Below are 17,737 nucleotides of genomic sequence, written 5' to 3'. Positions count from 1 at the left end.
AGGGTTGACAGTGCCTTACTAGTCAATTTTTGTTGTTTTTTGTTTATTCCTCATTCCCTCGCCAATGAAATGTTATTACTGTAAATAATTCAATAAAACTTTTTCAAATTTTGGTTTATCTTAAGTAGGACAGCCCCTGGAGTGAATGTAGTATTGTGGTGACTGAGATATTTCTAGTTAAGAGTAGGATAGACACTCTTAATTATTTGAGATCAAGGATGACCAACGACACCATTATACCCACACTTTTGAATGGCCTAATTTGTTCATTATGTATTTTTATATTTTGTGCAAATAAATATTTTAAAGTGAAATTTAACAAAATCAAAATATGAATGATCAAATTGTCAACTTTGAAACATTTAGTTGTGATAGTTTCATCCGAAATCATCACATAGTGCAAGTCTTATGTGATCTTGAAAAGGAATTTGTTGCTGCATGGCAATAGGGAATCCTGAAAGGCACACACACTAAAAGGAAGAATAGTCTTTGAGAATTTCTTGGAGAACAACTTTTAAAATACATCAGATTCACATGAACAATGCCACAGTGTTTTTGTCGATCACATTATTTATGTGAAAAATCAATGGAATTATTAAAGTAATCCATTTGTAGCTTAATAAATTTCTGTATGGGGTGGGGGATAACTTTTCTAGTATTTCGTCTTCAAATGTATCATCCATGGAAAAAGCAAATTGCCTTAACAAGATCCAAAAAATGAGTGAATAAAGTTTCATTTTTTTTTCTAAAACAAATATAGAGGAGATTTTTTTTTTTTGGGGGGGGGGGGGAGACGGTGAACTTTAAAATAAATCACAGAAAAAATACTTTTATTATACAAGCTATTTTTATCATACAAATAACATGTGGTTCATTCCAAAGATTAATTATTGGCATTTACAACCGATAGTTGCCAAATCTGCAATTCAAGACAATAAAGTTGTCAATTTAAAGTTTGCTGCCTCTAAAAAAAAAAAAAAAAAAAAAAAAAAGTCAAAATCCTGTAATATGCATATGTTTTTGCCAAAATAGAGCAATTAATCTGGTAATTTTAGTTTGGAAATGAAACAAACGTTTTTGTGCATCTTTTAAGCATATTGTTTCTCGAGTAGGCAAAAAAATTTTCAAGCTGCACTGATTGGGCAGAAGAGGGCAGACATTCACAGATGATTGGGTCAGTTTTGTAGCCCCATTTGGTCATAGCAACTTTCAATCACCCCTGTTCTCAGATGATTATTTTTCACTAGGGCTAAGGTGCTTCTAAACTGGAAAGAAGCAGAGATTCTATGTTTGTAAGATGGGGTGGGGGGGGGGACCTTCTTGCCGTCTAGTCCACAGCTGTAGTTTGGTCTCTTCTTGGGATGTTGTTAGGAGGTTTAATATGGTCGAGGAAAATTCTCCTTGACTTCACTCGGATCACTGATTCACGTCCATGAAAGATATGGCATTCATCATTGATTGCTTTTGTGATTTCTATTCTGTGTAGCTTACTTGCTGTAAGCATATTTTTATAATTTTATGTATTAGTGATGGGATGACTCCATCATTTTCCCCGATTCCAATTTTTTATAAGTCCCAAAATATTTAACTATAAAGTTATTTTTCACGATTACCATAAAAATGCATGTTAAATGTGCAGATATTTTTTCAAACGTAGAGATACACTTGTGAGGATGATCTGTTGATTTTAGTTTTATTATTAGTTTAAAAACCAATAGATTTTCATTATTTTATCATTACTATCGGCAATAGAAGATATTGCTTTAAACAAAATCAAATAAAAAAAAAAAGAAGCTAATTATAAGAATCGTTTTTTTGACATCGGAAAATAGACTCAAATTTGTCCAATTCCGATATCTCGAAAAGTTCCAATTTTTCTGATATGAATTCTGATTCTAATTAATCGTCCCAACACACACACACACACACACACACACACACACACACACACACACACACACACACACACACATGTATATAATTCTGAGAAGGCTAAAATCATTAAAAATTATATAATTGATTCCAGCACAAAACAACCCATCTTATTCTACTATAAGTGTGTAATGTAATTCTTTGCACAATGTCTAAGAATGCAGTTTTCGGTCAATCGAAGATGCATATTTAAGTCGCATTGTATAACTGTAGGATCTAGTTTCAAATAACTAATGATCATTATAACTTCATTCTCCACACATTTTTATAAAACCTTATTGCTAGTTGTCTGAGCTATTTGTATGGAAAGTTTGATTGAGACAGCGATTGTCTTTTAATGACTTTTGATGTCTAAAGTTATTCATGATGATTCTTTTCCATGAAACTACTTCATCAGTACTTCAAGAAGGTAATTATGTCATTTTAATTTGACCAGCTATTAACCAACTCTGAATAATTAACTGAAAAAAAAAAAAAAAAAAAATTAACCTTGTTATTATTTCTAAATTATTTAACATCTTACTTTAATACTACCCTGTCTTTTGCGCACATGCAAACACATAGATATTGATCCTGAAAAGTTTAAAGTAATTTCGATATTATGGTCAAGATGCTTTGGAGTAAAAATTTTCCGATTTAACATGTATTTAATGTTTAATAATATGCTGTCTTCATGTTTCTAGTTGCAATTTGTAAAGCTAATCTTAGAACACCTTCTTTTTTTTTATGGAAATCGTTCTAGGCAAGGCATGAAGCCACTTAATGTAAAAACAAATCAAGAACTAACCAATAATAAGTGTTAAATGGATAAATATATATTTACCTGTTTATTTATATTTGTGTTACAGAAGATCAGAAAAACGTTGGTACTGTCGGTTTCAAATTCAACATGAATATGGGTCTGGTTTCCAGTTTCCTATGTCGGACTTTCTTCAGCCTCTGTTTATATCTGTTTCCTCTGAGCATAGGCGATCAGAAACTAGTCTCATTTTGTGTTGGATTTTAAATCGAAGATACTGATGTTTTTCTAATCTTCTATGACACAAATATAAATAAATATTATGCTCTTTAATTAAGTTTCTTAATAATCAAGTACATTGCTGGAGTTCTCTCTCACAAATATATATATATATATATATATATATATATATATATATAGCGAGAGAGTACAAGACTACTGTTTTCCTTATTTTGTCCTTTAGTCCTCACATTCCCTGAGCATTGTTTCTGACAAAGGAGGGAAGAATTGCTGTTTTCTGGGTCAGAATCTATCTATCTAATACTTTTTGTTGGTTAGTTTTTTCACTTTTTTTCAGTTCCTCACATCAAGTGGCTTCATGCCTTGTCTGGAGTGAAGCTTCATAAAACTAAAATGCAAAACTAATATTTCTTCACTCTCAGCTTTTTGCTATAAGAAAAGAATGAAAATATAGTGTGTGTGTGTATGTATATATATATATATATATATATATATATATATATAGGATGTCTTAGTATAGACGTGACCCATTTGTAGGTTAATAACTTCGTTATCTATGGTATTGTTCTGTAACATTCAGGGTTGATTTAAAATAAAATAATGTTTCAAAATTATCATGGAGATGTGTTGTGGTCCCATTTTATTTTATCCTTAGCTTCAAAATTAATAGAGATTAGACTATTCATGTAATGACCTGGTATCTATTAATGGCAGTGTAATGTTTGTTCTGTGCAGTTCTAGGAGGTCTATCCTTCCAGTCTTTACTTCCTCTCTTTGAGAAGGAGTTAGTTTATTGCTGATCCTGCCAGGAATGCCGACAGTGCTGTACAGGCATATTTTGCAGAGTCAGAGGGCTCCTTCTCTGGAGCATTGACTTTTTAAATCTCACTTTCCGACCCTGGTGTCACAATTCTTGCAGTGGAAAAGGACTAAATACTCCATAAGTGACCAGAAGAAAAACACTACTCAGTACTCAATGGAAACATAATATATTGTATGGAAAAGGAAAGTACAACAGCTAAAGAGTTTTGTTATACGTCAATCTGACTATCAAGTGTGCATGGCTTGTTGTACATATCGCTGAGAGACATATTCTCCTGTTTTTTTTATAGTAAGTGAAAGAGTTCATTATTATCTATAAGGTGGATACCACAACATGGTGAAATACTCATTAATATTAATGAAGTTATTACTCTCTACACGTGGTTTAATGATGAAACCCACTTCTCTTTATGAAATTACATTTTAGCAACAGTAAGAACTATTTTATGAGGATTACAAGTGCTGGTAAAAATCTTTTGCAGGCCCCCAGCACTCTCTTAAGTGATCGTTTTCTCGAGTATCATTCATGCCTCGCACGTGATTGTGAACGTTATCCATTTCTTTAACTTGATCGTTCTCACTCTCTTTTTATAACCCTCCCCCCCACCACCACTACCGGTGACGTCATTTCATGGATGCGCGTATGCATAAAATGGTAAATAGCAATTAAAAGTACCTATTTACAATGCCTCCTCACGAGACAGAGTTAGACACCAGGGTCGTTTTTTTAACGTGGAGAGAAGGTACAAAAATAAAAAATTGTCTCAGTCGTGAAGGACTGCTCTTCCACCGAAAGAGAACAAGAAATGGAAGTGCAGCATCTGAAGAACAGATAATGCCAAGTAATTAAAAGTAGCTACAACAAATAAGGGTAAATCGGAAGGGTAGTATATATGTGGGTAATATTAAAAAATATATATATATATATAGGCCATTATGAAATACTTGGGATCATTAAAGAAAAGAAGAGCCAATAATAAAAGAAGAAAGGGAAAAATAGGGAAGATAGAAAAAGTGGGGAAAGGAGAGGAGGAGATAGAAATAGTAAATAGGGGATATGGAAATACAAAAATAGATAAAAAAAAATAAAACGATCTGAAACTGAAGAAAGTTGGATGAGAAAAATGTTAAAGAATGATTTTAGTACTAAAACATTTTATTAAAAAAAAAAAGTAGCAACTTTATCTCCAAAATTATTTTTGAAAAAAAAAATGTTCTTTTCATATTATTAGGAAAAATTTCTATGGATTTAAAAAAAAAATTTTTTTTATTTTTTATTTATTTATTTTTTTTTTTGCTTAAAATGAGATATTTAAGTTTTAAATAGAGTTTGCATTTCTTCTATTGTGATCTGCTCTAAATAGGAATATTAAGTAAATTAATATTAAATGAAAGATGAAAAATAAAAGTTATATATAACTTTATTATACAGGGTGGAACGATAAAAGTGTCACCCTAAAGAAAACAACACAACAGCTTTATTTTTAAACTTTTATTGAAAAAATAAATTCTGGTAACTTAATTATGTGGTAGAGCTGACACTATTCAATCTAGCCGCCTTCAACCTCAATCACCATCTCGATATGAGTCAGGAACTGGGAGTGCTGGCGAATACTCGGTGGCTGACGGCGATCAGACCAGCTTTGGTGTTGTGGGAATATCATGTTGGTGATGTTTTTGATGTATAACCAAATGAAGTAATCTAGCAGGTTCAGGTCAGAGGAGGAGAGGGGCCAGTGAGAAAAGGGTACAAAGTCGTAGCACTCCTTCTGAAGCCAAGCCGGGGTCTCTTTGGACTTGTGGGTCATCACCGAGTCTTGCTGCCACACCCAGGTTGCCAGTGGCCACCTGATTGCACTAAGAGATCACCACACTCTTCAGCACATTTAGGTACTCTTTGGTGTTGATTTTCAAACCGACTTTGAAGATGTGAGGTAGCATGATATGGCTCTCTCTTGAAACCACACCAAAGTCCCTGTTATTCGTGGCAATCCAGCGATACATTTTAAGGATGTTGGCAATGGTCCTATTTTCATAACTTGGATCAGTAGAGAGCAGGAGTTTAACGCCTGTTGAACATTGTGTCACTTTCAGACATGATAGAAGGCTCCTATCGCCCTTGGGATTTATACACAACTGGCTAACTAGTAGATGGTCTGCAACAAACGGAAATGAAATCATGTTGTCTTTTCTATGATGATGATTTTATTTTTCCACCCTGTATGATCGGAGCAATAACGAAAAGTTAAGGGGAAATTTAAGAGAAAAAACTATTTAGGCCATGGCATTTCAAAGCTAAATGCTTCTCATCATAAGAGGAGAAGGGCCAAAATGCAAATATAGAAAAAACTGGTTTAATGACATTTAGATATTAAATGAGAATGAAGGGAAAGAATAAAATGGTAAATAGTTATTAAAAGTAGGTGCAACATAAGGGTAAATTCGAAGGGTAGTATATATATAATGTAGATAATATTAAAAAAAAAAAAAAAATATCGGCCACTATGAAATAATTAGGATCATTAAAGAAGAGTCAATAACAAAAGAAGAAAAAAAAAGGGAAGATAGAGAAAGTGGAGAAAGGAGAGGAGATATAAACAGTAAATAAGGGATATGGAATAAATAGATAAAAAAATTAAAACGATCTGAAATTGAAGAAAATGGGATTAAAAAAATATTTAAAAAGAATGGCTGTAGTATTAAAACATTTTATTAAAAAAAAAAAAAATGGCAGCTCTTATCTCAAAAATTATTTTTGATTTATTTTAATACCTAACAGGTGGTTGACAATTAAAAAAAATCTATGGAAGCACAACTCAAAAGTATCTGAATCAGACAATAACACTAGCATTTCATAATAATAGTAAATTTGCTTACGATAATATATTTAGTTAAAAAATTTAAACAATTTAAGTTCCTTTTTTAATGAAACAAAAGATACGTTACCATTGATCAGATTTTCTTCACCAAAAAAAAAAAAAAAAAAAAAAAATGTTGCATTTATGTGCATCTGTAGTTTTAAGTTTTTAATATCTTTTAAGATGGGTGAAACGTTTTTTATAGATGGAATTCTTGAAATCTCAGGTTTAAAAATGTGCCTTTTCAATCATTCATGTTTTAGTATATGTAAGTAGTGTTACATGTACTAAAACTTGTTTTTATTTTTTTTCACTATTTTCAATCTTTTTTGCTTGAGAATAATACAAGTGAAAATCATTGAATTTTAATTTAGAATTTCAATGAAACGTTTTGTCTTTTTTATTTTGATTTTTACAGCAATAGAAAAGTAGAAAAATATTTTTTGTAGATTCAAATGTTTAACATGATTTAACAGATACAGATGTAATATCATTTTGCCTTTTTTTTTATTATTCCTGATATGTTAATATGTTTGAAATAAATCTTAAACTTAATCATTAATTATTAATTTGAATTTTTTCTAAGGCCATTAAAAAAAAAAAAAAAAGCATCAGAAAAATTGCTTGTCTCTATTTTAATAAGTCTTACTAATCTAAATCCTTTGCTTTTAATGTCCTATTTTTCTTTTCAATGGTCTTAAAATTTAACCTGCCATCTAATCTCATTTAGTTGAATTCCTTTGCTCTATGTATATATATTTTTGTGTTTCATAAATTTCCTTCATAAATATTTATTATATATATATATATATATATATATATATATATGACTACTTCATTTAATCACATAAATTAATATATGAAAATATGATTTCATGCGTAAATTTTCAGTATTTACTTCAATAGTGCTCAATACATAGGTTGAGCTCGGTAGTAAGTTATGAAAATATATATAGCAATTAACCTACAGAGAATATGCCTGGCAAATTCTCACGAGAATGAAACCTGGAATATTCTGTGTAGCTTACTTGCCATATATATTTTCATAATTTCCTATATATGTGCATGTTTCATTGAACAGCATGGATAATTTATTTTTGTTTTTCTTGCAATCCATTTTTTTCACTTGGCAGGCCAATGTTCAAACATTATGCTCGAGTGTAAAGAGAAATTCTCTGTAGTCAGGAACATTTTCGACTTCCAGGAGTCGTCTTCAGGTGAGTAATGCATTAAAAAATTAAGTTTATTGAATTTATTGAAAAGTTAATTAAAATATGAGGGAGATTATATGCTTAAGTGCTTTTGAATGATTTTAATTGACTTTTTCAATGAACTCACTAAACGCAATTTTTTTGATTCATCACTCGCCTGAAGATGACTCCTAGAAGTCGAAAACTATGGAGAATTTTTTTTTTTACACTCGAACAGAACATTCGAACATTAGTCCGCCAAATGGAGAAGATAGCTCACAAGAGAAACAGACAGGAATTATCCCTGCTGTGCAATGAAATACGCATAAGAGAAAAAATGCTGCCCAAATTTACTAATGTATGCATATGTATATATATACAGTGCTACATAAAAGTATTGGATACATTACATGTTTCTTCATAACTCTAATTAGGGTTCAAGTTCTTGTTAGTATATTCCTATTGCTATCCTAACTTATAGTTGGGGTAGTAATTACAAAATCAAAGTTTAGAAAGTTTATATTTAAGGAAAAATATAAATTATAAATGCAAAAGCATTGGATACATTGATTTAATATTTGGTTGCATAACCTTTTTTTGCGTTCAACAGCTTCCAGTCGCTGTTTATAATTGCACACATTTTTTTTGGCACTGTGTGAACATATGTATGTTAATGTATCTGTGTGTGTGTGTGTGTGTATATATGTATATATATATATATATATATATATATATATAGCTTAATAAATGTCTTCATGAATATTATGTATTTTACAAAGATTATTTAAAAAAATGTCTGCATTTAAATGTTTTTCTATTCTTTTGAATTTTTCAACTAATTTCATCGACTTTCTCAAAATGGCGATTTCTTTTTTGTACGTTTCAAATCAACATATGATTCCATCAATCTTGTTTTGGTGTTAATAGTATTTTCTTAGATAAACAATATGAATAAGGTTTTTGAACTTTTGAGATGATCGATTATTTGTATTACCCATACTTCTATTCTCATCTGATGTAACCTTTTCACATGCATATTTTCAAACTCGGGAATCCTTATGATATACAAACGAATAAACATTCACGAAAAATGTATCCGAAGAATCTGTGTTACTTCAGCAGAGATATTGTGAAAATAATTACTGTGATGAGAATTGTAGTCCGAATAATACAAATAATGTGAATATTAATGATGTTATGTGTATGCTCACTGCAAAGACTTTGCCACAGGAAAAAAAAAAAATCCTAGTAAAAAGGAATGTAATGTCATTTACAATTGATTCCTGTTGAACTCAATTTTCATTATAAATAACACTTTAAAAAACGATTAAAAATAATGTTTTTATCAATAAAATTTTTTTTTTGTACTTAGTCAACGACTGAAGGAAAATACAGATTATATATTTAACTTAAGTTAAACCAGTTAAAAATGTCTAAAATTAGGGGGAAAAATTACGTTAATGTTACTTACAAGATTGAAAATAGCAATTTTTTAAAAAGTCCATGCAAATTTAATCTATATGAATAAATATCTAGCATATAAAGTTATTGTGTTTGATTATCGCCATCAAATCTAAACACCATTGCATCTGCCAAAATGATATTTGATTTTGTCTGACCAATATGTTACTGTATTATTCACATAATAAAAAGAAATTCCAGTCTATTTCATCGATTACATACTTTATCTAGCCCAATAATTCTTTCAGTAGCATTTGAAAAACATGGTAACCAATGATAATCATTTCATTTCTTATAAATATGCATTTTTGCAAATGGCTGCCAAAATAGAATCTCTAAGTATGTAGTTATTCACATGTTTTATTTCATTTAAATTGATATTTCATTTTATCATTAATAATAATGCATGAATTACATTATTTCCATTACTTATTACAAATAATATTCAATATAACATAATACTAGCATTAACACTTTTCCTATGACATGGCTTTGTGTTACATGTGTATGTTACCAGTTAAGAAACAAAAACAAAAAAAAACTGAGATACTAATTCTTTGTATTCCTATATTCTCATTTTCTGTTTGAAGATCATTCGTTTTGTTTTCATAATTTGGTTTCATTTTTCAGCTTCCTTCAAAAATATATGACTTCAAAAAAAAATCAAACAAAGTGCATTCACAATATTTATTTGAAAAAGGAAGTTGCTTCTAGTTTTTGTGCATGCATGCAAACGGGTATACTGCTATGTCCTGGTTTAACTATATATTTTCTTTTTTCCTTTAACTTTTGTTTTGTATGAAAATAAAAATAAAAACCATTTTATTTTGTATTAATTTCATTCTATGAATTACAAAACAAATCAAAAATGGTTTCTTTTTCTTTTGACGAATTACTATTATTTTTTATTTTTCTATGTTGTTTTCATTTTTTTTTATTATCTTTAAAAACACGACTACCAATATTTAAATTAATACATTTTTTTTTTGCTTTTTTTTTTTGGTGGTGGTGGTGGGGGTGGGTGAAATTTCACTTTAAGGACGAATTATTTAAAATGGGCAAAAACAAAACTAATTAGCCATCAAGCTAGTTGACTACAATAAAAACAGTTTATCAATAAAATTCTTGGGTATGCTTTCTTAATTTTATTATTTTAAATTAAATATATGTAATTTTTTAGTGTTTCTATTTTTTAAACAGTTTTTTTTTTAATACAGTGTTTTGTCGGGGGGGGGGCATCTTATTTCTGTGACATAAATTATTTAGAATTGTTTATATCTCATAGAATTGCCAATGACCACAGATGTGCTTTTACAAAAAAAAAAAAAAAGTTTTACTTTTTTTTTATTTTTTTTTTTTATAAAGTTCAAACTTGCTACTTGGTGAAATTATAAAATAAAATTAGCAGTATAAGATTCAGTGCAGGGAGGAGGAGTTTCTTTTTGTGTTATTCACTTTTTTTTTCCAGGGCAATGCCAGTATTGGTTCCACCAATTTCTAATAAAATTATCATCATAGACACTTAAGAGAAAATATAAAATAATGAAAGCACAAATATTATGAAAATGTGTTTCCATGATTATTTTATACAATGTAAGTGTTGTTTAATCTCAGTGTTTCACAGAATCATCGATTTTTTTATATCATAGCTTTTTCAACGAATTCACTCCAATTTTTACATGGACTTGATAAAAATATTGGTAAAAAAAAAAAATAAAATAAAAGTTTATTTGTTATTTACAAACCGGATTTTCCTTTGGCTGCTGTGACAAGTAAAAACTTAACTTGCATATGTGCTGTCTTCTCCTTCTCCCCTAGTCACCTGACATGTAAACATGATAAAAAAACTTACCCCCCCCCCCCAAAAAAAAAACAAAAAAACAAAACCAACAAAGAAAATGTTTTTTTCCTATGAATCACTTATAAAGTGATTGACAAATGTTCATTTAAAGCTTAACAGAAATAGAACTTTTTTGAGATAAGATGAAATTTTGCAATTTTATGTACATCATCTTATATATAAAGTAATGTCAATCCCTCCCCTCCCTCCATAATTTTGTGATTGATACCATTTTTTTAACTAGTTCCCCAAAAAGAAAAAAGGTGTTTGTTTCGTAATAAAGCAAATATTGGTTTGTGTTGTTTAAAACAAAAATTTGATTTTTATTTCATTGAATTTCTTATTTACTTCGATTAACAGTTGTGATTACTAATATCATAGAGGGAAGAGCACAATCCTAAATCTACTCAAATCACTGCATACAAATTTCATAATAGATTTAAAAAGACCATTCTGTATTTTTCTCCTTTCTTGTATTGCCTTTGGCTAATCAATTTTGACTCTAGGAGAGAAAGGAAAAAAAAAATAGGTAGTTTTAACTAGCGAGGGGGGGGGAAGAAGGGGGCTTGCTAGGTCGTAAAATACACTTAAATAATATTTTAATTAATGTAGATTTCATATTATTACAGAGCCAATTCTCCATTGAATATTATATTGTACCAAATATATAGTAGTGATTTCAAAAGTTAATAAAAAAAAAATGACTTTGGTGCCATCAGCTAGAATTGAAACCAAAACATTCAGTATCCCCTACTGATGTGACTATCAAGAGATAGGTAAAAAGGATTTAATATTAAATGATTTTAAAAAAAAAATCAAGTTAATTTGTGCATGTAAAGAAGTAAAAATATGTCGCCAAGTTGAAATGAACAGCTCAACTTACCAATATATATTTGTTTGGACGGATGAATAACACATACAAAGATTTTACTCGTTATAAAACATCCTTGGTGTATGATTAATATTTCCTGTTAATTTTAGTGTTATGTGACCAGTACTTTAAGAGTTTACCGATTAAATATTTACAGACAGACACACAAATACATACTGTTTAATTTATATTGATAGCATCATAGTTTTTTTTACCTGTTGCAATGGGCCAATCTGTCAATGAAAAGATTATGCTGTTGTCCTAGCCCTAGTTATTATAAACCATTTTTGGTGTATGATTACTATTTCCTGTTAATTTCAGTGTTATGTGACCAATAGTTTAAGAGTTTATCGGTTAAATGTTTACAGACAGACATGCATACATCTACTGTTTAATTTATATAGATAGCATCATAGTGTTTCACCTGTTGCAATGGGTCAATCGGTTAGCTTACTAAAACGGTTAGAGTTCAAATCTCACCTGAGATTTGTAATTCTGATTTTGTCCAAAAATTAACTTGAGCATTTCAAATTACAATATTATTCAGATTTTTGAGGTCTGCTTTGATTTTTTTTTTTTTTCTGTATTTACTGATTTTCTCAATTTACAGAAATTAGGTCTACAAACAGTATATAAAAAAATAAGCTTTATATAATAAAATCATGTAACTCTGATCATTAAATAAGGTTATTGTACAGCTATGGCCATTATGAAGCAACACAGTCTTCAACTTATTTTCCCACTTCTTAGTCTAAATTTAAATAATTATTTGAGGTTATTCTTATGTTCTTAATTTTATCTTGATTTTAAAATTGATTAACAATCATTTTTCTGGTCTTCGATTAATTATTTCATAAACAAATAATTCAACTTCAATGTTCTTTTCAATTATTAAAACAAAAACACTCTACACAGCAATACTTTCTGGATTTTTGAGATGAGAATTGGTAATTTGTATTATTAGAACTACTATCCTCATCTTGAGTGTTATTTTCACAATTTTTCAGTTAATGTAATCTCCGACCTTTATCAGATGTATCTTGTTGAACTTGAAAATTTTCACAAAATTTCAAACAGAACCCTTTATTTTATCCCCTAGGGTAGCATGCTCTCATTCTGTCAGATATTAAGAATGATTTAAGACTTCTATCTGGTCATAGCTGACGCAAAGAGGGCATTCTAACTCCGTGGATTAAATAAACTATTCCATGTAAAATTCTGTACAGTTCCAAAGTTCAGCAAGATACAACTGAAGAAGGTCGAAGGTTACATTGGCTGAAATGTTGTGCAAATAACACTCAAGATGAATGAGTAGTTTGAAGAATCCAAATAATGAAGCAGTAGTACTTATTACCCCTGAACTTTTCTCTTTTTTAATGAATCTAAAATTGAATTATTATCCTGAATCATGGCAGAAACACATCCTCAAATACAAACATATATTATTATTGGTCATATTTATTTTTTTATATATTACTTCTTGTCATTGTACAATTCTCAATAAAACTGAAAAACAGTTCCCAGATGCTCCCATACAGTCAAAACAAATAAGCCCTCTACTCCTTCAAAGAAAAAGCTGTGGATTAAATAAAGGGTTCCTTTCGAAATTCTGTGCATAGTCCCGAGTTTGACAGAAATGTTCTCAAATTTTACAAGCTAAACCTGAAGAAGGTCGGAGCTTACATCGGTCGAAACGTTGTGGAAATAATATTCAGGATGAGAACAGTAGTCTGAATAATCTAAATAATATAATAAAACCTCAGTTGATCTTTTTATAATTTTGGATCTGATAAGTTTCTTGATATCTAAACGATTATATTGGATCTGATTAGTTTTTTTTTTTATATCAATGCAATTATTATACATCCTATGATTATAACAATATATCAGCAATTTTACAGAGATGTAAAATATTCTCTGAAAGACCAAATTTTATTGAAGTTTTAAAGTTCTTGAATAAGAAGTAGACAAAGGCATCGGAAAGTTCCACAAGATACACATGAAAAACATCAGAGGTTACATTGGCTGAAATGTTGTGCGAAGATAAGAACAGTAGTTTGAAGAATCCAAATCTGCACGGAATTTCAAAGGGAAATTTTAATTTAACCCACGGGGGTAACATGCTCTCATTCCTATCAGATGCTAAGAATACAATTACGAATGACTTGAGATTTCTATCTGGTCATAGTTGACGCAAAGAGAGCATGCTATCCCTGTGGATTAAATAAACTGTTCTATTCAAAATTGTGTGCAGTTCCAAAGTTCAGAAAGATACAACTGAAGAAGGTCGAAGGTTACATTGGCTGAAATGTTGTGCAAATAACACTCAAGATAAACGAGTAGTTTGAAGAATTCAAATAATATGAAACAGTAGTGTTTATTACCCCTGAGTTTTTTTTTTTTTCTCTTTTTTAATGAATCTAAAATTGAATTATTATCCTGAATTGTGACAGAAACAAGTCTCCAAATACACACACATTATTATTAGTCATATTTATTTATTTATTACTTCTTGTCATTATACAATTCTCAATAAAACTGGATAAGTTCCCAGATGCTCCCATATAATTAAAACAGCCAAACCCTCTACCCGTTCAAAGTAAAGGCAACATACAGCACACAATATAATGGTTTAATTTAATGTTTCTAGTATTGAATATGTTTTATATACTTTTAGAACTTATTGCCGATTTATGCCAAACCCATTTCTCACTGTTAAACAAATCTCATCCGCATCTCCTTTGTTTAGCTATGCATAAATATTTTGTTTCTCTTGAGAAAAAATTTCATGAACTCTATTTTGAGAACCGTAAGTTTCTTTTTGTTTGTTTTTCTTTTGTTTTCTTTTTTTTGTTTTCTTTTTTCTTTTGTTTTCTTTCTTTTTTTTTTTACTAGCTTGATCTTTTAAAGAATTTAAATTCTTTAACATCGAAAAATGATTTCATGAAAACAATCACTTTGTACCAACGTTGCTAATATGTGACCTATATCTAACATGGAAAAAAAAATGCACACTAATCAACAATGAAGAAGAAATGTCAGAGTTTACAATAATCAGGCACAATTTTTTTTTTTAATTTGTTGAAAATATACTAATTTTTATTTATTAAATTTTTTATTTTTGTTGTTTTATGGAATTCGATCCATACAAGGCATAAAACCACTTGATATAAGGAACTAAAAAAAAAAGGTACAAGTCCAAGATCAAAAACTAGCTAATGATAATGTAATATGCACAGAATCCAATCCAGAAAATGGCAATTCTTTCCCCTTTGTCAGAAACACCGTTCATGGAATGTGAGGACGAAATGAGAGGATTCATTCCAAACAAGGCATATTGCAATCTTATTTCCTACTGTGTTTAGGGATCAGATTTATGGAGAGGGGCATCCTAAGTAAGGAGTTGTGCAGTAAGATATTTGTTCACATCATGTTTAAATTTCTGTATGTTGATACTGTAAAAGAAAAGGGAGCAGAGAGGGAATTCCAAAGACAAGTAAGGGAGAAAAAAAAACAAAAAACAAAACAAAGCAAAAGCTATAAACATGGAAAGTTGTTCGCATTACATTTAAATTTGTGCATGTTAGTACGATTTGGAAAACAAAAAAGGGATAGAATTTCAAAGGCAAGAAGAAGCCATTAAAGTAGAAAGCTTTCTGTCATCTGGGATCTCTGCGGTGAAGGGGTGGGATTTTGCTGTTAGTCAGGTTTGTTTGGGAGAGGGGTTCAAATAAAGTAAGTTTGTTGGAGCATATTCCGTTGAAGTACTAGTGAAACAAGCATAGGAACGCAAACATTGTGGAGATGGAACAGGGATTGGAGCTTAATAGATGGTTAGGTTAGAGACTCTTTTTGCACCCACCCCTCTTCCTAGGGGAAGAGATAAGTAGTTGGCGCGTCAGCTCAGACGGTGCAATAATACTCCATACATCGGCAAATGGTGTCTTTGTAAGATACTAGTTTTCTAGCCTAGTATAGGGAACCCACCTTTTTTGCAGCAGATTTGGCACTATCTTCCATGTATTCCAATTCATGTTGTATAAACTTTCTGATCGAAAAGTAATTAAATAAAATATTTGATTACTGATAAATAAGTAAAAATTGGGATGACTTTTTGTTGAGTCTTTTTATTTAATCACATTCATGATTGGTTAGCAATTCTTGACAGCACCACCTTTTTATGTCTTTAGAATCTTTCATCTGTTTTGTTTTTGGTGGTTTAAAATAATTGCACTTTTATATAGAGTCTCCAACCTTTATATTTAATATGTATTTTTTTTTTTTAAATTCATAAATTATTAATTAATAATTTAATTAATAAGTAGAAGCTCTCTACTTCCGAGCCTTCTTTTGAGAAATGGGGAAGGAAGGTGAACCTATGAAAATGTAAAATAATTTCCTCTTGTTATAATATTTCAATAGACAACAAAACGCTTGAAAGATGAACTGAGACTTGCTTAATGGTTACAAAATCCTCATATGACATTAACAGAAAAGCAATGTCAATTTCTTCATTTGGAGGACTAAAAGAAAGGGCAGGAAAGATATATCAAAAGCTTTGAAGTTAAGACTTTACAATGTATTGATTAGTTCCTATAACTATATATGGGAATGGAACGCGAATTATACTGGCAGAACATGAGAAAAAGCTCAGTGTCTTGGAAAAAAGTGAAGTATGCATGGTTCCCCCCCCCCCGTGAGTGCACAATGAACGAGGCATAAAAAAAAGTGACTAAGTTCAGCATTGCCCCCCCCCCCATTTTTACCACGATTTGATGTCCCTTGGGGGCTTTTGGGGTTAAATGGGGGGGGGGGGGGGGCAAATGTTGAACTTAGTCATTTTTTTTATGCTTCGTTCACTGTGCACTCACTGGGGACCATGCATGCTTCACTTGTTTTTATCAAAAAAAAATAGATGTTCTTAATTTCTACCTTTGGCTAAAACATGCTAAAATACACTTTAGTTCCGAGATTGAGTTATGTTTTTTTTAAATTTGTTTTAGTGTTTCTAATCAGCCAAAATTTATAATTAACTGCACACATCAATCATCTCTCTCAACTATTTGTGTATTTCGCTTGTTCAGCTCACTCAATTTATTCAACCACTCTTTAATATTTCTTAATACTTTTATGAGCACTTTTTTTTTTTTTAAGTGACTCCCATAATTCTGTACTAATGGATCACAGCTTATCAAGGCCCAAAGGCCACTTGAGGATAAGGATTAATGAGTTAGCTCAAGTGCACAGTGAAGCAACCGCTTGAGGATTGGTAACAATAGTTGAAATTGGGCAGAATTTGATTAAGAGGATGGCTCAACAAGAATTTGTTTACATTAGAATTGAATATGATTGAGTCGGCTGCATCTGTATAAACCATATACAAAAGTATAAATTAGATTGCAGAATAAGAATAATAATGCTTCTATATAATAATGACAATGTAGAATCAAGAATGCGCGTACCTTCCCTTTCCACCATTATGGACCATTTAACTAATTTCAACATATTTATTCAGTAGCAATTAGTGGTATGCTGATTGCTATTGGATCAGCCTACAATTAGTCAGGGATGGTGGATTGTTCTATTTTGAGGCGCCTGATTGGCTAAACATGCCAGGAGGGGCAGGTGCCACTCTACAAATGCCAGTTGCTCTGGCATTCAGGGGTTTTACTGGTCTAGACTTCTGCCAGGAACTACACTCTGTCAATTATCGCATCCATTCAGCACAACATCTTCATTGGATTAGCTGGCTCACCCTAGCAATATTCTGCAGACAATAAGCGT

The 17,737-nt window shown here is 30.6% G+C and overlaps 1 protein-coding gene across 3 annotated transcripts in view; it reads left to right on the top strand.

Moving 5' to 3' along the window:
• The window catches only part of LOC145280030 (WD repeat-containing protein 13-like), a 443,316-nt gene that overhangs the window by 222,118 nt on the left and 203,461 nt on the right, over nucleotides 1–17,737 (top strand). The window contains exon 6 of one of the 3 annotated variants that reach the window (XM_080131691.1): nucleotides 2,330–2,341. The exons of the other annotated variants lie outside the window; for them this stretch is intronic. Coding sequence (XP_079987817.1) covers nucleotides 2,330–2,341 — 12 coding nt within the window. The remainder of the gene's footprint in view (nucleotides 1–2,329; nucleotides 2,342–17,737) is intronic. 3 annotated transcript variants of the gene reach the window in all.

This window comes from Euprymna scolopes, chromosome 7, assembly GCF_053919585.1.
Source record: "Euprymna scolopes isolate OS-2025 chromosome 7, ASM5391958v1, whole genome shotgun sequence".
In the NCBI taxonomy this organism is placed as follows: domain Eukaryota; kingdom Metazoa; phylum Mollusca; class Cephalopoda; order Sepiida; family Sepiolidae; genus Euprymna; species Euprymna scolopes.
This window is presented reverse-complemented; position numbering and strand designations above follow the sequence as displayed.